This window comes from Tachyglossus aculeatus, chromosome 26 (assembly GCF_015852505.1).
Source record: "Tachyglossus aculeatus isolate mTacAcu1 chromosome 26, mTacAcu1.pri, whole genome shotgun sequence".
Taxonomy (NCBI): domain Eukaryota; kingdom Metazoa; phylum Chordata; class Mammalia; order Monotremata; family Tachyglossidae; genus Tachyglossus; species Tachyglossus aculeatus.
The window spans coordinates 20477818-20500558 of NC_052091.1; the positions used below are offsets into that span (position 1 = coordinate 20477818).

General features: G+C 50.5%; 1 protein-coding gene across 2 annotated transcripts; it reads right to left on the reverse strand.

Moving 5' to 3' along the window:
- Positions 1-1923: 1923 nt before the first annotated feature.
- Positions 1924-16938, reverse strand: ARPIN (actin related protein 2/3 complex inhibitor). 2 transcript variants are annotated; one of them, XM_038767083.1, is made up of 6 exons: positions 16847-16938; positions 12650-12725; positions 10659-10791; positions 8550-8756; positions 3324-3487; positions 1924-2673 (listed from the first exon to the last, which is right to left on the reverse strand). In XM_038767083.1, exons 1-6 carry the CDS (start codon positions 16936-16938, stop codon positions 2665-2667), a joined length of 681 nt encoding a protein of 226 aa, XP_038623011.1. In that variant the 3' UTR covers positions 1924-2664. The 2 variants fall into 2 exon arrangements, with proteins under 2 accessions (XP_038623011.1, XP_038623013.1); XM_038767085.1 differs by having other exon boundaries at positions 16816-16889.
- Positions 16939-22741: the final 5803 nt, after the last annotated feature.

Below are 22741 nucleotides of genomic sequence, written 5' to 3' on the forward strand. Positions count from 1 at the left end.
ATGCCCTCCCTCCACAAACCTCCCAAGCTAGCTCTCTTCCTCCCTTCAAAGCCCTACTGAGAGCTCACTTCCTCCGAGGCCTTCCCAGACTGAGCCCCCCTTTTTTCCCCTCCTCCTCCCCACACCCCCCGCCCTACCTCCTTCCCCTCCCCACAGCACCTGTATGTTTGTACATATTTATTACTCTATTTTACTTGTACATATTTACTATTCATTTTGTTAATGATGTGCCTCTAGCTTTATTTCTATTTGTTCTGATGACACCTGTCCACATGTATTGTTGTCTGTCTCCCCCTTCTAGACTGTGAGCCCGTTGTTGGGTAGGGACCGTCTCTATATGTTGCCGACTTGTACTTCCCAAGCGCTTAATACAGTGCTCTGCACACAGTAAGCACTCAATAAATACGATTGATTGAATGAATGAATGAATGAATGAATGAACACCAACACGTTCCTCCAACCGGGCCGGGCCAACACAGAAGTTATTAACAGGACACTTCAAGCCCCAGGCAGCCTGCTCCTCCCCATAACTGAACCCGGAGATGGCAGCAAATATAAGAGACTCCCCGCTACCTGCAGCAGCAATCCTAGTGGGCTGGGCAAGTTGGAGCCTCAGGACCACTGACTCACACCAGAGTTTTCCCAAAGATTTATTAGGGAACAAAATTTGCTCACAAAATGGCCTCGAGGTACAAAAAAAGGGGATTGAAAAACATCTGAACGGACAATATTAGTGTGAAAGGAAGGAGGCAGGGAGGCCAAAAGGGTTCCTGATACCAATGTCTCCCCAGGCCCCGGGGGTTGGAGGGGTGGTGGGGGAGAGGGTAGTCAGGAGGCTGGGGTCACCCTCCCTGATGCCCAGGAGGGCACCTGGGACTGTGCTCATTAAAGAAATGTCTTACAGAGATGCCCGGAAATGAATAATAAGTACGGTTTTTGCCAGAGAAGCAGCGTGGCTCAGTGGAAAGAGCCCAGGTTTGGGAGCCAGAGGTCATGGGTTCTCATCCCAGCTCCGCCACTTGTCTGCTGTGTGACTTTCGGCAAGTCACTTCACTTCTCTGGGCCTCAGTTCCCTCATCTGTAAAATAGGGATGAAGACTGTGAGCCCCACGGGATCACTTTGTATCCCCCCCAGCATTTAGAACAGTGCTTGGCACATAGTAAGCGCTTAATAAATGCCATAAAAAATTTGCTTACTAGGTGCAAGGCTCTGTACTAAGCGCTGAGGTAGATACAAGCAAATCGGGTTGGACCCAGTCCAAAGAAGAGAAGCAGTGACATGGTGGACAGAGCACCCACCTGGGTGTCAAAAGGACCTGGGTTCTAATCCCGGCTCCACCACCTGCCTACTGTGGAAAGCACTTTTGTGCTCTCCCAAGCGCTTAGCACAGTGTTCTGCCCACAGTAAGAGCTCAATAGGTACGACTGACTGATTGACTTCACTTCTCTGTGCCTCAGTTAAATGGGGATTAAAACTGTGAGCCCCATATGGGAAATTGTGTCTACTTAGCTTGACTGGCTTGTGTCTACTTCAATGCTTAGTACTGTGCCTGGCACATAGTAAGGGCTTAACAAATATTATAAAGATAGCCAGTCTGAGGTAGGTTGGGCCAAGGTACTAGCTGTCCCAGAGCCTGGGCCTGGGAGCAGATGGTCCACTGCTCATCTTAGGGCTTCCAGCCACTGGCCTTGAGCCCACAGCTAGATGCTCGAGGAGAAGCGGTATGGCTTAGAGGATAGAGGGCCTGGGAGTCAGAAGGACCTGGGTTCTAATCCCAGTTTCACCACATATCTGTTGGGTGAACTCGGGCAAGTCACTTCACTTCTCTGGGCTTCAGCTACCTCATCTTTAAAATGGGGATGAAGACTGTGAGCTCCATGTGGCACAGGGACTTTGTCCAGCCTGATTAACTTGAACCTACCTCAGGGCTTAGAACAGTGTTTGGCATATAGTACGCGCTTAACAAGTACCATAATTATTATCATGCCACTCCAGGAAACCGGAACCAACCCAGGAGCTTGTAGACCTGAAAGCTGGGATGAGTACAACTACAGAACAAGGGTGGAACCAGGGAAAACCGCCCATCCACAGGGACCAGGGATGAGGAACCGAAAGTGCGCCGGGGAGGGGAGATGGTGGATGTAGCCACACAAACCACTGCAGAAGGAAGGAGCACAGAGAGGGGGAAAAGGGGAGTAGAAGTGTTCATACGGTCCAGCAGATGATGAAAGACATGGCCGATGGGGCTTCCTCAAAAAAATTACCACCGGACACCAGGCTCCCTTCTTGTTCCCAGGGAAGCGCTTCTGGGGTCTTGCAATCAGATGACTGTCACCAAGGCCCGGCTCAGGCTGGAGCCGCCTGACTGCTGCCCAGCGGGACTCCTCCTCCTCTCCCGGCCCTGATGACAACGTCCTTCTGTGAAGCAGGACTGCCCTGGGGGCAACTGGAGCAGCCCAGGAGTCAAAGCACGGAGCCTGCCCTGAACCCACTCCCAAGCCGGGCTGCAGAGAAGATTCTTCCGGGTGCCGGGCCGCTGAAAAAGGTGCTGTGCACGAACCCCTCAAGCAAGAGCTTTTTCCCTCCCCATCCCCGGGCCACACAGCCAGAGAAGGCAGCCTGAAGAGGTCCGATCTAAGGCCAGAGGCCTTCGCTGTGGCGGTTCAGTCGTCCTGAGGAAACACAAGGCAGGGACAGGTGAGGCTAATCCCAAAGGCTAAGGAGCAGGAGAAGCAGCGTGGCCTAGGAGAAAGAGCACAGGCCTGGGAGTCAGAAGACCTGGGTTCTAATCCCAGCTGTCACTTGCTTGCTGTGTGACCTTGAGCAAGTCACTTCACTTCTCTGGGTCTCAGTTCCCTCAACTGTAAAATGGGGATTAAACCCCTGTTCTCCCTCCTGCTTAGGCTGTGAGTCCCTTGCGGGACAGGCACTGTGTCCAAGCGCTTAGTACAGTGCTCTGCACACAGTAAGCACTCAATACAATTGAATTGAATGAATTGAAGTTAACTTGTACCCACCCCAGCGCTGAGAACAGTGTTCGATACATAGTAAACGCTTACCAAATACTATAAAAAATAAAGAAAATAAAGAAAAAAGTGAAAAATAAGAGAGCCATGGCTCAGCCAGACCTCAGGGGGCTCCGCTGACCCCCAGGATCTAGCATGGGGGGAGGGGGCGTGGTGGGACTTTCCTGGGGGACACCCTCCTCGTTCTATCATGGGGGGAGAGCAGGAGGGTCTTGGGGACCCCAGGAAGGAACTAGCAGAGTGGGGCAAGGGGCTGCGGGCTGCTGGGAGGGGCCGAGAACCAGGCCCTCACCTACCCACTCATCTTCCTCTGCCCCATCTCCCAGCCCGCGGGGCTCCGCCACTGCCCCTTCCGAGGACTTCTTCGCCATGATGTTGTCGGTCCACGAAGCCCCCACCTGCCGGTCCCCGGCAAAGTTGCACTTGGTCACTGTCCCGGCTTCGACCTTGGCAAGAGAGCCTGAAGAGAAGAAACGGCCCCATAGGAGTCGTTAGGAGGAGGGGTGGAGTGGGAGCGGGCTGCCTGGGATGTATCACCCTGGAGAAGGCCCAGGGCATTCTGAGCAACTTGGTGGATACAGTAGGCCTGGAAGTCAGAAGGACTTCTAATCCTGGCTCTGCCACTTATCGGCTGTGCGACCTTGGGCAAGTCACTTCACTTCATTGTGCCTCAGGTGCCTCATCTGTAAAATGGGGATTAATGTAAGACTGGGAGCCCCATATGGGACAGAGACTGTGACCAATCTGATTAACTTGTATCTACCTCAGTGCTTAGCACATAGTAAGCATTTAACAAGCATCATTATCATTATTATTGTTATTATTACTCTGAGTCAGACAAAGAAGCCTAGGCTTGGCCTTGTGTAAAGGATCACTTCCTTTTCAGGTTCAGTGTTCCTGAGGGAGCATGGAAAATCCATTCCCCTGCGCAGCCTAAACACAGCAGTAGGTTCCAACCGTCTGGAGATTGTTATTACTGTGGTTTCTGTTAAGTGCTTACTAAGTGTCAAGCACTGTTGTATGAACTGGGGTAGAAACAAGTTAATTCAGGTAGGACACAGTCCCTGTCCCACACGGGGCTCATAGTCTAAATAGGGGGGAGAACAGGCACCGAATCCCCATTTTACAGGTGAGGAAACTGGGGCCCCGAGAAGTGAAGTGACTTGTTCGAAGTCACCCAGCAGGCAAGTGGTGGAGCCGGGATTAAAACCCAGGTCCTATGACTCCCAGGCCTGGCTCTATCCACTAAGCCACATTGCTTCTTACAGATAAACAGTCCAGGATGGGTCACCAGAGGGAAAATCAGGGACACAAAGGGGAAAGCTAGGGGGAATCCCTAACCATGGGGATCCGGGGCAACCGGCCCACAGGTCTCCCAGTTGTCCCAAGCCACTGCCAGAGAGGAATCTCGGGTTGGATCCCAAGGAGCTGACTTGGGATGGCATGGCTCGGGGTTTATCGTCTGGAAGGAGGTTGGGCAGGCCTCCTGTAGACTCCCGTTCGTGAGTCTCCTTGCATCCAGGATCAGGCCGGGACAGTCAGTCGGGCCCCTGGCTGGGGCGGCGGGGCAGGGGAGGGCCTCGCTGGGGCTCAGACGCTACAGATTCCCGGAGGGATCCAAGGTGAGATTTGGAAATGGGTCCTAGTGGAAGCACAGGGCAGGCTCGGGTGGCCCAGCAGACAGAACCCAGGCTTGGGAGTCAGGGAACCTTGATTCTAACCTCGGCTCCACCACATACCTAATAATGATAATAATAATAATGACGGTTTTCGTTAAGTGCTTACTACGTGCCAGGCACTGTACAAAGTGCTGGGGTGGATACAATCACACCAGGTTGGACACAGTCCCGGTCCCACATAGGGCTTGCAGTCTTAATCCTCATTTTACAGATGAGGTAACTGAGGCACAGTGAAGTGATTTGCCCACAGCCATACAGCAGACAAGTACTGGAGTCAGGATTAGAACCCATTCCATCCACTGTGCCATGCTGCTTCCCTTCACCTGCTGTGTGACCTTGGGTGAGTCACTTCACTCCACTCTGCCTCAGTTTCCTCATCTGTAAAATGTGGATGGAATACCTGGTTTCCTCCCGCTTAGACAGGGAGCCCCATGTGGGACAGGCTCTATGTTTGACCTCATTATTTTGCATCTACCCCACTGTTTAATATAGTGCTGGGAACATTAAAAAAAAGCACATTCCCCTCCAGACTGTAACCTCATTGTGGGAAGGAAACATGTCTGTTTATTGCTATACTGTAAGCTCCCAAGCACTTAGTACAGTGCTCTGCATCCAGTAAGTGTTCAATAAATACGACTGACTGACTACAGAGTGCTGGGGTAGATACAAGGTTTCAAGTAGGGCACTGTCCCTGCCCCAATCACGGTTGACATTCTAAGTATGAGAGAGAACAGGTACTGAATCCCTATTTTACAGATGAGGAAATTGGGGCACAGAGAAGTTAAATGATTTGCCCAGAGTCAGAGAGCAGGCAGAGCCAGGATTAGAACCAAGGTCCTCTGACTCACGACAGGTCCAAGACCCGTGCTCTTTCCACTAGGGCATCCTGCTTCCAAGTGCTTAACAAATACTATAAATCCGTATTACTCCCTCACAGAGATCTCCGCTCTCTGGACCCCACCCATCTTTCGGAGCGCCTCACACCCCACCTCGCCGCCCTCTCCTCTCTACCCAGTCTTGATGATCAGGTTACTGCTCTCAACTCTACCCTTTCTACTCAGCTAGACTCGCTCGCTCCCCTTTCCCTTCGCCGCTCTCGCACCACTAACCCACAGCCCTGGATCACTGCCACTGTCCGCCTCCTTCGCTCTTATGCTCGAGCTGCCGAACGCTGCTGGCGGAAGTCTAAACACCATGCCAACCTCGTTCACTTCAAGTTTATCCTTTCCTGCCTTAACTCAGCCCTCTCTTCTGCCAGACAAAACTATTTCTCCTCCCTTATTGACACCCTTGCCCATCACCCCCGCCAGCTCTTCCGTACATTCAACTCCCTTCTCAGGCCCCCGGTTCCTCCCCCTCCTCCTTCCCTCACCCCCAACGATCTGGCCTCCTACTTCATTAACAAAATTAAATCCACCAGGTCCGACCTCCCCAAAGTCTCTTCCCCCCTTTCTCCAAGCCCCCGGCTCTCAACACTCTCTGCTACTCTCCCATCCTTCCCAGCGGTATCCTCAGAGGAACTCTCCTCCCTCCTCTCAAGTGCTACTCCGGCCACCTGTGCTTCTGACCCCATTCCCTCTCATCTTATGAAATCTCTCGCTCCATCCCTTCTCCCCTCCTTAACTTCCATCTTCAACCGCTCACTCTCCACTGGTTCCTTCCCCTCTGCCTTCAAACATGCCCATGTCTCTCCCATCCTAAAAAAACCCTCTCTTGACCCCACCTCACCTTCTAGTTATCGTCCCATATCCCTCCTACCATTCCTTTCCAAACTCCTTGAACAAGTTGTCTACACGCGCTGCCTAGAATTCCTCAACAACAACTCTCTCCTCGACCCCCTCCAGTCTGGCTTCCGTCCCCTTCATTCCACGGAAACTGCCCTCTCAAAGGTCACCAATGACCTCCTGCTTGCCAAATCCAACGGCTCCTACTCTGTCCTAATCCTCCTCGACCTCTCAGCTGCCTTTGACACTGTGGACCACCCCCTTCTCCTCCACACGTTATCTGACCTTGGCTTCACAGACTCCGTCCTCTCCTGGTTCTCCTCTTATCTCTCCGGTCGTTCTTTCTCGGTCTCTTTTGCAGGCTCCTCCTCCCCCTCCCATCCTCTTACTGTGGGGGTTCCCCAAGGTTCAGTGCTTGGTCCCCTTCTGTTCTCAATCTACACTCACTCCCTTGGTGACCTCATTCGCTCCCACGGCTTCAACTATCATCTCTACGCTGATGACACCCAGATCTACATCTCTGCCCCTGCTCTCTCCCCCTCCCTCCAGGCTCGCATCTCCTCCTGCCTTCAGGACATCTCCATCTGGATGTCCGCCCGCTACCTAAAGCTCAACATGTCGAAGACTGAGCTCCTTGTCTTCCCTCCCAAACCTTGTCCTCTCCCTGACTTTCCCATCTCTGTTGACGGCACTACCATCCTTCCCGTCTCACAAGCCCGCAACCTTGGTGTCATCCTCGACTCTGCTCTCTCATTCACCCCTCACATCCAAGCCGTCACCAAAACCTGCCGGTCTCAGCTCCGCAACATTGCCAAGATCCGCCCTTTCCTCTCCATCCAAACTGCTACCCTGCTAATTCAAGCTCTCATCCTATCCCGTCTGGACTACTGCACTAGCCTTCTCTCTGATCTCCCATCCTCGTGTCTCTCTCCACTTCAATCCATACTTCATGCTGCTGCCCGGATTATCTTTGTCCAGAAACGCTCTGGACATATTACTCCCCTCCTCAAAAACCTCCAATGGCTACCGATCAATCTGCGCATCAGGCAGAAACTCCTCACCCTGGCCTTCAAGGCTGTCCATCACCTCGCCCCCTCCTACCTCACCTCCCTTCTCTCCTTCTACTGCCCAGCCCGCACCCTCCGCTCCTCCACCACTAATCTCCTCACTGTACCTCGCTCTCGCCTGTCCCGCCATCGACCCCCGGCCCACGTCATCCCCCGGGCCTGGAATGCCCTCCCTCTGCCCATCCGCCAAGCTAGCTCTCTTCCTCCCTTCAAGGCCCTGCTGAGAGCTCACCTCCTCCAGGAGGCCTTCCCAGACTGAGCCCCTTCTTTCCTCTCCCCCTCGTCCCCCTCTCCATCCCCCCGTCTTACCTCCTTCCCTTCCCCACAGCACCTGTATATATGTATATATGGTTGTACATATTTATTACTCTATTTATTTATTTATTTATTTTACTTGTACATTTCTATCCTACTTATTTTATTTTGTTGGTATGTTTGGTTCTGTTCTCTGTCTCCCCCTTTTAGACTGTGAGCCCACTGTTGGGTAGGGACTGTCTCCATGTGATGCCAATTTGTACTTCCCAAGCGCTTAGTACAGTGCTCTGCACATAGTAAGTGCTCAATAAATACGATTGATTGATTGATTGATAGTATTATTAGATAGAGCAGCATGGCCCAGAGGGAAGAGCACAGGCCTAGGAGTCAGAAGACCCGGGTTCGGATCCCAGCTCTGCCGATCGCTTGCTGTGCGGTCTTAGGCAAGTCGTTTCATTTCTTTGTGCATAACTTTCCTCAACTGCAAAATGGAGACTCAATCCCTGTTCTCCCTTCCGCTAGACTGTGAGCCCCATGCGGGACGGGGAATGTGTCCAACCTAATTAACTCGTTCCTAACCCATCTCGTAGAAGTGTTTGACACACAGTAAGCGCTTAACAAATGCCATTAAAATAATAGGCAGGGGCTGGAGGGATGAGACCCGAAGGAGCATCCTGGTCTCAATCCTGAGGGAGCACCCCCAGCCTCAATCCGGACTGGACACGGCGGAAATATCCGGGGCAGGGAAGGAGGCAGGCTGAGAGGACAAGGCACAGCGGGGCAGGCCGCCCACTCACTTATGAAAGGGCCGTCGCCCCGGGTCTTCAGGCGAACCTCCTCCCCCAGTTCCAGCTCCATCTTCTCCATGTCGGTCTCCAGCATCCAGAAGGCCACGGCCTGGTCTGGTGTATGGCCCTTGGTCAGCTCCAGCAGATCCGGTTTCTCCACCAGCCCCTTCAGCTCCACGGGTGAGAGCCTGTCCGTGGCCCCCTTGGCTTCCACCTCTGTCGGATGTCCCCCCCAGCCCCCCGAGGCCCCGTCATCGGCTGGACGGGGATCCCTGGGGCCGCAATCAAGGCTCCCTCCCTTCCTCCGACCCTCCCCAGGCCCGAGCCTCTCACGGAGGAGTCCCTTCGACAGCCTCTCCTCCCCTCAACACCTCAACCCCCAAACCGCCGAGGAAGCATTCCGGAGGGTCGGATTTGTTCTGAGGAAATTCTCAAGAAGGGAAGCTTGGCCTCAGAAGTACGGTGAGTGGGGCAAATCCCAAGGGGCTCACCATGGCCACCCTACCCACTGACAGGCTGGTCAGCAGGGCCCCAGACTAGAGCAAAGGAAGCCAGCAGGGCCTAGTGGATAGACTACGGGCTTGGGAGTCAGAAGGATCTGATTCTAATCTCAGCTCTGCCATTTGTCTGCTCTGTGACCTTGGGCAAGTCGCTTCATTTCTCTGTACCTCAGATATCTCATCTATAAAATGGGGATTAAGACCGTGAGCCCCCATGTGGGGCATGGACTGTGTCCAACCTGATTAGCTTCTATCTATCCCTGTGCTTAGTACAGTGCCTGGCACATAGTAAGCGCTTAACAAATACCGTATGAAAAAAAAATACCAGCAAGGATGGATAGAGACTGCCTGTCTGTCTCCGCCTCTAGACTGCAAGCCAGTCAGAGGCAGGGAACGTGTCCGCTAATTCTGTCATATTCTGCTCTCCCAGCACTTATTACAGTGCTCTGCACATAATAAGCACTCAATAAATATGATTGATTGAGACAGACAAGGAGGAGAAGGGTGAACCCGGAACAGAGACATCACTCCCCTCTTCTTCCCTGCCACACACACCCCATCTCTAGGGGTGGGAAGACCTAACTTCATTGGTCTTCGTCATCTGGCCTCTGTCCCCTGAGGTGGGTACGTGGGCCTGCCACCCTAATCCTCACCCTGGCATGGAGGCCTTGGAGGCCACCTCATGGAGGCCAAAATCCCGCCCTTTCCTCTCCACCCAAACCACTATCTTGCTGGTTCATTCTCTCATTTTATCCCGACTGGATTACTGCATCAGCCTCCTCTCTGATCTCCCATCCTCCTGTCTCTCCCCACTTCAGTCTATACTTCACACTGCTGCCTGGATCATCTTTGTGCAGAAACGCTCTGGGCATGTTACTCCCCTCCTCAAAAATCTCCAGTGGCAGCCTGTCAACCTACGCATCAAGCAAAAACCCCTCACTCTCGGCTTCAAGGCTCTCCCTCACCTCGCCCCCTCCTACCTCACCTCCCTTCTCTCCTTCTACAGCCCAGTCTGCACCCTCCGCTCCTCTGCCGCTAACCTCCTCACTCTACCTTGTTCTCGCCTGTCCCGCTGTCAACCTCCAGTCCACATCCTCCCCCTGGCCTGGAATGCCCTCCCTCCACACATATGCAAAGCTAGCTCTCTTCCTCCCTTCAAAATCCCAATGAGCGCTCACCTCCTCCAAGAGGCCTTCCCAGACTGAGCCCACTTTTTCCTCTCTTCCTCCCCAACCCCCCCACTCTACCTCCTTCCCCTCCCCAGCACCTGTATATATGTTTGTTTGGATTTATTACTCTATTTTACTTGTACATATTTACTATTCTATTTATTTTGTTAATGATGTGCATTTACCTTTAATTCTACTTGTTCTGACGACTTGACACCTGTCCACGTTTTGTTTTGTTGTCTGTCTCCCCCTTCTAGACTGTGAGCCCGTTGTTGGGTAGGGACCGTCTCTATATGTTGCCAACTTGTACTTCCCAAGCGCTTAGTATAGTGCTCTGCACACAGTAAGTGCTCAATAAATACAATTGAATGAATGAATGAATGAGGCGGGGGCCTGGCAGATGAGGGATTCTGGGGATCCCGGGGTCCTGAGGACAGAGCGACACTTACTGAATGATGAAAGGAGGAAGCCTGTGTTCACTTTCTTGGTGTCACTGAAGTTTGGTTCGATTTCGTTGCCCTTGGGGTCAAATTTGCGGCGATGGATGCGGCTGGGTCGGACGTGCAGCACATAGTAGCGCTCCTAGAGGGGGACAGAGGAAGGGAGATAGGGGACAGCAAGACCTCTCATAATAATAATAATAATAATAATAATAATAATAATAATAATAATATAATTATGGTATTTGTTAAGTGCTTACTACGTGCAAAGCACTGTTCTAAGCTCTAGGGGGATACAAGGTGATCAGGTTGTCCCACGTGGGGCTCACAGTCTTCATTCCCATTTTACAGATGAGGTAACTGAGGCACAGAAAAGTGAAGTGACTTGCCCAAAGTCACACAGCTGACAAGCGGCAGAGCCAGGATTAGAACCCATGACCTCTGACTCCCAAGCCCGGGCTCTTTCCACTAAGCCACGACCTCAGGTCTTCCTGGGGTCCCCTCTCCCTCCCCAACCTGGCCATCACCATTCATTACTGCTCCTGGTAAAAGCCTCAGGACCCATGAGATTGTAACCTTTGTGAGGGCCGGAATCGTATCTACTAATAATAATGATGGATTTATTAAGCACTTCCTATGTGCAAAACACTGTTCTAAGCGCTGGGGAGGTTACAAGGTGATCAGGTTGTCCCACGCGGGGCTCACAGTCTTAATCCCCATTTTACAGATGAGGTAACTAAGGCACAGAGAAGTTAAGTGACTTGCCCAAAGTCACACAGGTGACAATTGGCGGAGCCGGGATTTGAACACATGATCTGACTCCAAAGCCTGTTCTCTTTCCACTGAGCCATGCTGCTTCTCAGTGTGGGTACTAATTCCTCTGTACCCTCCCAAGCACTTAGTACAGTACTCGAACACAGAGGCAGGGCTCAACAAATACCATCAATTGACTGACAACAGAAGTCCAGCTTTTTCCTGGACTGGGAGAGGGTGGAGCTACAGTTCTCGGGATATTCCAGAATATGAGTCCCAGAATCCTATGCATCCCAAATGGAATGTCTTCTGAGCATGCTCCAGCCCGGACCAAAGTCCAAGCCCATAGACGGGGGTTAGTGCCACAGCAGACTGGCTGATTTCACCAGGACAGTCCCAACTCCAGTTGTCAATGGCTTTTGGCGAACTGGAAATAAAGAGAATGAGAAAAGAGTGCTCGGCAATCCCTCGTGCTGTTTGTTCCCAGGCTGAGTAGGAAATGCAGCACACAATGGAAAGAAGCACAGGTGACCTCTCCAGACCATCATCTGGACTTGAGCTGAACTCTCAGATTTGCTCCTCCCCCTGAAAAGATCCAAAATGGTGGCTTTCTGACCTGTTGAGGCCTCAACCCCCACAAAATCCCTACCTCCTTTTTTTTTTTAATGGCATTTATTAAGCGCTATGTGCAAAGCACTGTTCTAAGCGCTGGGGTAGATACAAGGTAATCAAGTTGTCCCACGTGGGGCTCACAGACTTAATCCCCGCTTTCCAGATGAGGTAACTGAAGCACAGAGAAGTTAAGTGATTTGCTCAAAGTCACCCAGCTGACAAGTGGCAGAACCGGGATTTGAACCCAAGACCTCTGACTCCAAAGCCCAGGTTCTTTCCACTGAGCCGCGCTCCTTCCCCCTCCCCTGATCACAGTGAAAGATCAGGCACCTTCAATCAATCGATGGCATTTTTAGACTGTGAGCCCACTGTTGGGCAGGGACTGTCTATATGTTGCCAATCTGTACTTCCCAAGCGCTTAGTACAGTGCTCTGCACACAGTAAGCGCTCAATAAATACAATTGATGATGATGATGATTTACTGAGTACTTAACTGGGTGCAGAGCACTGTATTAAGCGCTAGGGAAAGTACAATGTAACACAGTTGGTAGTCACGTTCCCTGCCAGCAACAAGCTTACGGTCTAGAGGGGGAGACAGACATTAACAGAAATAAAGGAGAACCTAGCGCCTTCACCTTCCTGCCGTGGGCGTCCGAAATGGCATGGCGAGAGATATCGGCAAGGGTTCCCTCCAGAAGGATGCCACTGCCCCTGGGGAGAGAGGAGGAAGGAAAGAGGGTCAGGCAGCCAAAGACCAGGCCACGCCAGGGCATCCAGCCCGCCACTGAGGCCCAAGCAGACTGTCTGGGTCTGCTCCTTCTGCTTCCACCTGCCTGCCATTCCTGGGTCTCATAGCCTCCAGGGAAGTGTCCAGACTGGCAGCAGCTGGGGGTTCAGGAGGGCACCTACCACTGCTGCAACTGCCAAGTCTGCAGAGCCGGGGGATGCACAGAATTGGAGCCTCCATGGGCAGCGGCCAATCAGCCGGGGGCAGCATCACAGGAAAGCACTTCCTTAATAACCTAAGCCCATGAGGAACACCATTACCAGCTCAGATTCTGGCTCTAGCCAGCCCAGGATTCTATCTGCGACACTTGGAGGAACTGGGGACTGGCTTCCCTCTTAAAAATAAAAATAATAATAATAATGGTACTTGTTAAGCACTTACTGTGTGCCAAGCACAAGTTAATCAGGACGGACACAATCCCTGTCCCACATGGGGCTCACACTCTTAATCCCCATTCTACAGATGAGGTAACTGAGGCCCAGAGAAGTTGGGTAATAATAATAATAATGATGGCATTAGTTAAGCACTTACCATGTGCCAAAGACTGTTCTAAGCACTGGGGAAGATACAAGGTCATTCATTTATTCATTCATTCATTCAATCATATTTATTGAGTGCTTACTGTGTGCAGAGCACTGTACTAAGCGCTTGGGAAGTACAAGTTGGCAACATATAGAGATGGTCCATACCCAACAACGGGCTCACAGTCTAGAAGGGGAAGACAGATAACAAAACAAAACATGTAGACAGGTGTCAAGTCACCAGAATTAATTAAAATAAAGCTAGATGCACATCATTAACAAAATAAATAGAATAGTAAATATGTACAAGTAAAATTAATAGGGTAATGAATCTGTACAAACATATATACAGGTGCTGTGGGGAGGGGAAGGAGGCAGGGTTGGGGGGATGGGGAGGAGGAGAGGAAGGACGGGGCTCAGTCTGGAAAGGTCTCATGGAGGAGGTGAGCTCTCAGTAGGGCTTTGAAGGGAGGAAGAGAGCCAGCTTGGCGGATGTGTGGAGGGAGGGCATTCCAGGCCAGGGGAAGGACGTGGGCTGAGGGTCGACGGCGGGACAGGCAAGAATGAGGTACAGTGAGGAGGTTAGCGGCAGAGGAGCGGAGGGTGTGGGCTGGGCTGGAGAAGAAGAGAAGGGAGGCGAGGTAGGAGGGGGCGAGGGGATGGAGAGCCTTGAAGCCGAGAGTGAGGAGTTTTTGCTTGATGCATAGGTTGACAGGCAGCCACTGGATATTTTTGAGGAGGGGAGTAACATGCCCAGAGCGTTTCTGCACACAGATGATCTGGGCAGCAGTGTGAAATATAGACTGAAGTGGGAAGAGACAGGAGGATGGGAGATCAGAGAGGAGGCTGATGCAGTAATCCAGTCGGGATAGGATGAGAGATTGACCAGCAAGGTAGCAGTTTGGATGGAGAGGAAAGGGCGGATCTTGGCGATGTTGTGGAGGTGAGACCGGCAGGTTTTGGTGACGGACTGGATGTGAGGGGTGAACAAGAGAGCGGAGTTGACGATGACACCAAGGTTATGGGCTTGTGAGGCGGGAAGGTTGGTAGTGCCATCTGCAGTGATGGGAAAGTCAGGGAAAGGGCAGAGTTTGGGAGGGAAGATAAGGAGTTCAGTCTTGGACATATTGAGTTTCAGATGACGGGCAGACATCCAGATGGAGATGTCCTGAAGGCAGCAGGAGACCCGAGCTTGAAGGAAGGGAGAGAGAGCAGGGGCAGAGATATAGATTTGAGTGTCATCAGCGTAGAGATGATAGTTGAAGCCGTGGGAGCGAATGAGTGTAGATACAGAACAGAAGGGGACCAAGAATTGACCCTTGAGGAACCCCTCCAGTAAGGGGATGGGGGGGAGGAGGAGACCGCAAAGGAGACTGAGAATGAATCAGGTAATCAGGTTGTCCTACGTGGGGCTCACTGCCTTCATCCCCATTGTAAGGATGAAGTAACAGAGGCATAAAGAAGTTAAGTGACTTGCCCAAAGTCACACAGCTGACAAGTGGTGGAGTAGGGATTAGAACCCACGACCTCTGACTCCCAAGCCTGTGCTTTTTCCACAAAGCCATGCTGCTTCTCTTAGAGGGGTACCCTTATGACTGTCCCTCCCCACCCACGTCCCTGACTCGTCATCCAGGGTCCCAGGATGGACCCCTTGTCCATGGATGTATCCAAGTGTCTCTTGAAGAAGCTGGTATTTTGGCTGCACAGTCTCCAGTGAGAATGTTTGCATATGCTCTCCACCCACTGGATGAATGTTTATTTTGTTTAAGAATAAATGTCATGGTGTGTGTGTGTGTGTGTGTGTGTGTGTGTGCCTTGTAGTCTCCCTCAGCCTCTCTCCACTCCCTTATATTTTGGGTACAACACCTCTCCTCCTCTGCAATCTCACATTTCCCCCTACTTAGCAGAACTGAGATTGGAACCCTGGTCCTCTCGCTCCCAGGCCTGTGCTTTTTGGGTTTTTTTAATGGAATTTGCTAAGTGCTTTATTTGTGTCAGGCAACATACTAGGTGCTGGGATAGACCCAAGCTAATCAGGTTGGACACAGTCCCTGTCCCACACGGGGCTCGCAGTCTTAATCCCCATTTTAAGGGTGAGGCAACTTTTACTTGTACATATTTACTATTCTATTTATTTTGTTAATGATGGGCATCTAGCTTTAATTCTATTTGTTCTGACGACTTGACACCTGTCCACATGTTTTGTTTTGTTGTCTGTCTCCCCCTTCTAATAGTAATAATAATAATGACGATAGTATTTATTAAGCACTTACTATGTGTAAAGCACTGTTCTAAGCACGAGGGAGGTTACAAGGTGATCAGGTTGTCCCATGGGGGACTCACAGTCTTAATCCCCATTTTACAGATGAGGTAACTGAGGCACAGAGAATAATAATAATAATAATAATAATGTTGGCATTTGTTAAGCGCTTACTATGTGCAAAGCACTGTTCTAAGCGCTGGGGGGGGATACAAGGTGATCAGGTTGACTGTGGGGCTCACAGTCTTAGTCCCCACTTTACAGATGAGGTAACTGAGGCTCAGAGAAGTTAAGTGACTTGCCCAAGGTCACTCAGCAGACATGTAGTGGAGCCGAGATTCGAACCCATGACCTCTGACTCCAAAGCCCGGGCTCTTTCCACTGAGCCACGCTGCTTCTATGACTTGCCCAAAGTCACACAGCTGACAATTGGCGGAGCCAGGATTTGAACCCGACCTCTGACTCCCAAGCCCGGGCTCTAGACTGTGAGCCCGTTGTTGGGTAGGGACCGTCTCTATATGTTCATTCATTCAATCGTATTTATTGAGCGCTTACTGTGTGCACAGCACTGTACTGTACTTCCCAAGCGCTTAGTACAGTGTTCTGCACACAGTAAGCGTGCAATAAACACGATTGAATGAATGAATGAAGCACAGAGACCTGAAATGACTTGTCCAAGGTCACACGGCTGACAAGTTGTGGGGGGGGGGGGGGGCGGGAGGAGGTGCCAGGCCGCGTTGGATCAATCAATCAATCAGTCGTATTTATTGAGCGCTTACTGTGTGCAGAGCACTGTACTAAGCGCTTGGGAAGTACAAGTTGGCAACATATTAGAGACAGTCCCTACCCAACAGCGGGCTCACAGTCTAAAAGGGGGAGACAGAGAACAAAACCAAACATACTAACAAAATAAAATAAATAGAAGAGACATGTACAAGTAAAATAAATAGAGTAATAAATATGTACAAACAATATCATCATCATCATCAATCGTATTTATTGAGCGCTTACTGTGTGCAGAGCACTGTACTAAGCGCTTGGGAAGTACAAGTTGGCAACATATAGAGACAGTCCCTACCCAACAGCGGGCTCACAGTCTAAAAGGGGGAGACAGAGAACAAAACTAACCATACTAACACAATAAAATAAATAGAAGAGATATGTACAAGTAAAACAGAGTAATAAATATGTACAAACATATATACATATATACAGGTGCTGTGGGGAACACACCCAGTCCCGCAGACGCATCTCCCCTTCATACCCCTGGTACGTGGCTGGGTCCCAGGCGCCGGTGAACGCAACGTTGTGCACAGCCTTGTTGCGCAGGGCGCGGTCCTGGTAAACGCGGCTCATGGCGGGAGGGGGCGCTCAGGGAACACCGGGAGTGGGCGGGGCCGGGAATCCCGAAAATGGGCGTGGCCTGTCCGGGGGGGGGGAGAGGAACACAGGGAGCGAAAAGAGCCGCGAGGCAAAGCCGCTTTGCCGCCGCCCACCCCTGGGAAAATCCAGAGTGGAATAAATAACAGAGGACGAGCCCCGGAAAGCGGACCCCCAGAGCAGGGGGGCCCCCCACGCCCCACGGCGCGGATCTCTCCCCCCTCCCCCGCCGAGCAGAATAGTACGGTCCGGCCGCGACCCAACTTTAAAGGAGTCAGAGCCCCGCTTCCGTGCAATGCAGCGGGCCGCCGGAGGGGGCGCAAGCCTCGTGGGGAATAGGCCATTTTCCCTTACTGGCTCGTCCGCCTCTTCTTTTATTAATAATAATAGCATTTGTCAAGCGCTTACTGTGTGCAAAGCGCTGGGGGAATACAAGGTGATCAGGTTGTCCCACGTGGGGCTCACAATCTTAAGCCCCATTTGACAGTTGCGGTAACTGAGGCTCAGAGAAGTTAAGTGACTTGCCCACGGTCACACATCATCATCATCAAACGTATTTATTGAGCGCTTACTATGTGCAGAGCACTGTACTAAGCGCTTGGGAAGTACAAATTGGCAACATATAGAGGCAGTGCCTCCCCAACAGTGGGCTCACAGTCTAAAAGGGGGAGACAGAGAACAAAACCAAACATACTAACAAAATAAAATAAATAGGATAGATATGTACAAGTAAAATATATAAATAAATAAATAGAGTAATAAATATGTACAACCATATATACATATATACAGGTGCTGTGGGGAAGGGAAGGAGGTAAGATGGGGCGGATGGAGAGGGGGACGAGGGGGAGAGGAAGGAAGGGGCTCAGTCTGGGAAGGCCTCCTGGAGGAGGTGAGCTCTCAGCAGGGCCTTGAAGGGAGGAATAGAGCTAGCTTGGCGGATGGGCAGAGGGAGGGCATTCCAGGCCCGGGGGATGACGTGGGCCGGGGGTCGATGGTGGGACAGGCGAGAACGAGGTACGGTGAGGAGATTAGCGGCGGAGGAGCAGAGGGTGCGGGCTGGGCAGTAGAAGGAGAGAAGGGAGGTGAGGTAGGAGGGGGCGAGGGGATGGAGAGCCTTGAAGCCCAGGGTGAGGAGTTTCTGCCTGATATATCTGCCTGATACAGCAGACATGTGGTGGAGTCGGAATTCGAACCCATGGCTTCTGACTCCCAAGACCGGGCTTTTTCCAGTGAGCCACGCTGCTTCTCTTTGAAGAAAACGGAGCACTTTTAGGCCTGGTAGTTCCCTGGCCCAGTACATATTTTACCTTTATGACCTTTAGAACTCCCTGTCTGAGCACATTTTATGTTACGATGCAGGGAAGGGATGGGGAAGTGTTTGGGCGGGGGGACTCATTTAATTCTATCGGTAAGGCATCGTCCTGTCTCCAAAGCCTCATTAATTTTCCTAATTGCTCCCATCATCATCATCATCATCATCATCATCATCATCATCATCCTCAGTGATATTTAGTGAACGCCTACTATGTACAGAGCACTGTACTCCCATATCCAGCGTGGCTCAGTGGAAAGAGCCCGGGCTTGGGAGTCAGAGGTCATGGGTTCTAATCTCCGCTCCACCACTTTCATTCATTCATTCACTCACTCATATTTATTGAGCACTTACTGTGTGCAGAGCACTGTACTAAGCACTTGGGAAGTACAAGTTGGCAACATATAGAGACGGTCACTTAGCTGTGTGACTTTGGGCAAGTCACTTCACTTCTCTGGGCCTCAGTTCCCTCATCTGTAAAATGGGGATGAAGACTGTGAGCCTCACGTGGGACAACCTGATCATCTTGTATTTACCCCAGCGCTTAGAACAGTGCTTTGCATATAGTAAGCGCTTAATAAATACTATTATTATTATTATTATTATTATATCCATCACACTGCTCCCACAGGTCTTCAATCTTTGCGGTCATCATTGCCCCTCCTGCCCTTCTTCGCGCGTGCATCCCCCTCCCCCAAAACCCTTTCCATCTCTTCTCTGCCCACCATTTTATGTTTTTCTCGGCATTTCCCTATTCCGTGTCCATTTCCCCTTCAGTTCTCGTATCAATCAATCAGTGCTGTTTATTGAGTGCTTACTATGTGCAGAGCACTCTACTAATCGAGTTTCTCTCTCCCTTTCCCTCTTCCTTTCTCTACCTCTCCCTTTCCTTTTCAGTCTTTCTCTCCCTCTCTTTCTCCCTCTCCCCTTCTTTTTCTCCCTCTCCCCCCCTCTTCTTCCCTCTCTCTCCTTCTCCCCACTTTTACACTCTCTCTACACCTGCATGTTTCACCTAAGGCATTAACTATCTATATCCATATCTATAATTCATTTATCTATTTTGATGCTATTGATGCCTGTCTACTTGTTTTGTTTTGTTGTCTGTCTCCCCCTTCTAGACTGTGAGCCTGTTGTTGAATAGGGATTCTCTGTTGCTGAATTGTACTTTCCAAGTGCCTAATACAGTGCTCTGCATGCAGTAAGCGCTCAATAAATACGATTGAATGAATGAATTAATTGATTAGCGACTTTGTGCACTGAAAATTCCATTTAATATCGAAAAAGAATTATGATGTGAGACTAGTGCCTCGGAAAATTTCTTCTCCCAAACTACAGTTATGCAGTCTTTTTTGTGGTATTTGTGTCAAGCACTGCTCTAAGCTCTGGGATAGATACAAGTTAATCAGACCATATACAGTCTCTGTCCCACATGGGGTTCACAGGCCAAGAGGAAGGAGAACAGGTAATGAATCCCCATTTTGCAGATGAGGAAACTGAGGCACAGAGAAGTTAAATGACCTGCCTAAGGTCACCCAGCAGTCAAGTCGAGGAGCCGGGATGAGGACTCAAGTTCTCCAACTCCCAGGCCCGGACTCTTTCCACTAGGCCACCCGGCTTTTCCAGGTTCTGAGATTCTACTTCTCAGTGTGCCCTTCCCCAGCACCCCATCCTCCAGGCTTGGGGGTCAGAAACTGGGTGATGTATCATCCTTGTACCTTTCCCCAGAATTGATGACAGGGCTCTTCACAAAGGGAACACTCAACAAACATCATGAGTAACAGAATGATAATCTCTTTCTCAGACAAGGTGGAATTCTCCATGGGCATAGAGAGGCCCTAGAATTATGCTGTAGATATTGTAATTCAGCATACTGGACTTTGGCAATATTGCCTAGTAGATTACTGCCAAATCTCTCCCCCTCATCATCTTCTAGTGGATAGAGCACAGGCCTGGGAGTCAGAAGGTCACGGGTTCTAATCCCAGCTCCACCACTTGTCTGCTGTGTGACCTTGGGCAAGTCACTTCACTCCTCTGTGCCTCAGTTACCGCATTTGTAAAATGGGGATTGAGACTGTTGAGCCCCATGTGGGACAGGGACTGTGTCCAACCCAGTCTGCTTGAATCCACCCCAGTGCTTAGTACATTGTCTGGCACATAGTAAGTGCTTAACAAATACCACAGTTATTATTATTATTCTCTGTGCCTCAGTTACCTCATCTGTAAAATAAGGATTGAGATTGGGAGCCCCACGTGGGACAGAGACTGTGTCCAACCCTATTTGCTTGTGTCCACCCCAACACTTAACACAGTGCCTGACACCCAGTAAGTGCTTAACAAATACCACAATTATTATCTTCTCTCTCTCTCTCTCATTTCCTGTGCTCCGGTAGCTGTGCTGTACAGGAGAGAGGGGATGCCATGTGGTCAGCAGGATCCCTGCTGTTGCTTTTTGTCTAGGCACATCCATCGATGGGCAGGGTGCCAAGGGTGCCTGGGAGTCAGAGAACCTAAGGCAGAAGACCTGGGTTCTAATCCTGGCTCTGCTAGTTGTCTGCTGTGTGACCTTGGACGAGTCACTTAACTTCTCTGTGCCTCAGTTTTCTCAACTGCAGAATGGTGATTACATACCAGTTCTCCCTCTTAGCTTAGACTATGAACCCTATATGGGACAGGAACTGTATCAGGCCTAATTAATTTGTATCTACCCCAGCGCTTAAAACAGTGCGTGGCACACAGTAAATGCTTAACAAATACCATGCAAAGGACCCCCACAGCTTCAGGCACTCCCTTTCAGTTTTGCATTTTGACCTAGTTCTGTCTCATTGTAATAATAATAATAATAATAATAATGGCATTTATTAAGTGCTTACTATGTGCCAAGCACTGGGGGAGATACAGGGTCATCAGGTTGTCCCAAACAGGGCTCACAGTCTTCATCCCCATTTTACAGATGAGGGAACTGAGACCCAGAGACGTGAACTGACTTGCCCAAAGTCACACAGCTGACAATTGGCGGAGCTGGGATGTGAACCCATGACCTCTGATTCCAAAGCCCGTGCTCTTTCCACTGAGCCACGCTGCTTCCCAGAATCCAGGGATGGACTTCAAGAGGGAGGCATCCCCTCTCTCCTGTACATCATGGCTACCGGGGCACAGGAAATGAGACAGAGAGAGAGAAGATAATAATTGTGGCAACCCCCACCTGCTTGCTTCCCTCCTGGGGATCGGTTACTGCTGTGGGGGGCTGGTATGGCTTGGGGGGATGGAGACCATTGGACTAGACATAGGGGAGCGGTCCCGTGATTTGCTGCAATTTGAAGCAAGGTGAGTGGTCCGTTTGTTCAGCCCCTGATTCTTGGCCCACTGCTTTATTAAAACCAGGCTTCAGTGGGCTGACTGAGGAGATGGTTACAACTTCTCCAAGAGGTCTTCCCTTTTTTCCCCATCTCCCTCTCCCTTCTGCATCCTCAATGCATTTGGATTTGGGGCCTTTGGGCATTTGATATTTGCCCCACCCTCAACCCCTCAGCACATATGTACACATCTCTAAAATATATATTTTAAATTATTTATTTATATTAGTGTCTGTCTCCCCCTCTAGACTGAAAGCTCATTTCAGGGCAGGGAACGTGTCCACTAACTCTGTTGTATGGTGCTCTCCCAAGTGCATAGTACAGTGCTCTGCACATAGTAAGCGCTCAATGAATAGCAATCATTGGTTGATTGATCGTTTGGTTTACCAGCAGTGAGTGTTGCCACGTGGGCCCTACCTCCACCACTGGGGAGGCTGCTCTTATCTCCAGATAGTCCTTTTTTCCTGCCCTCTCCTCTTCTGAATCCACCTCTCCTGCTCCCTCCTCCTCTGAATCCTCCTCTCCTGTCCCCTCCTCCCCAAGGTCTGAGGCTTGCAGGGGTTTGGGGGAGCAAGGAAGGTGGAGATCGAAAGGAGGAAATATAGAGAAGGTGCAAGGGCCTTAAGAGAAAGAGAAAATGAGTGAGAGAGAAAAACAGGAAGAAAAGAAAAGGTACCAAAAGTGAAAGCCAGAAAAAAGATAAGGCAAGAAAAATGCAGGAAAACACCAGAAAGAACATAGTCCAGAGAGAGAAAAGTTAAAAAGAAACACTGCCCAGGCATAACGAAAGACTTGGAGACTCAAGATTGAATCTCCAAGATTCAATCCAATATTGAGATTGAGAAGCAGCGTGGCTCAGTGGAAAAAGCAAGGGCTTGGGAGTCAGAGGTCATGGGTTCAAATCCCACCTCCGCCAATTGCCAGCTGTGTGACTTTGGGCAAGTCACTTCACTTCTCTGTGCCTCAGTTCTCTCATCTGTAAAATGGGGATTAAGACTGTGAGCCCCACGAGGGGCAACCTGATCACCTTGTATCCTCCCCAGTGCTTAGAACAGAGCTTGGCACATAGTAAGCGCTTAACAAATGCTATTATTATTATTCATGTGGCTTT

Bases quoted from the DNA above. Each gene is read 5' to 3' on its own strand.
- ARPIN (XM_038767083.1), bottom strand. From the start codon at position 16,938: ATGAGCCGCGTTTACCAGGACCGCGCCCTGCGCAACAAGGCTGTGCAC. The intron at 10,792-12,649 runs GTGAAGGCGCTA...GTCCCCCTCTAG, and splicing joins CGGACGCCCACGGCAGGAAG to GAGCGCTACTATGTGCTGCA. The intron at 3,488-8,549 runs GTGAGTGGGCGG...TCTTCTCTTCAG, and splicing joins GGGCGACGGCCCTTTCATAA to GCTCTCTTGCCAAGGTCGAA.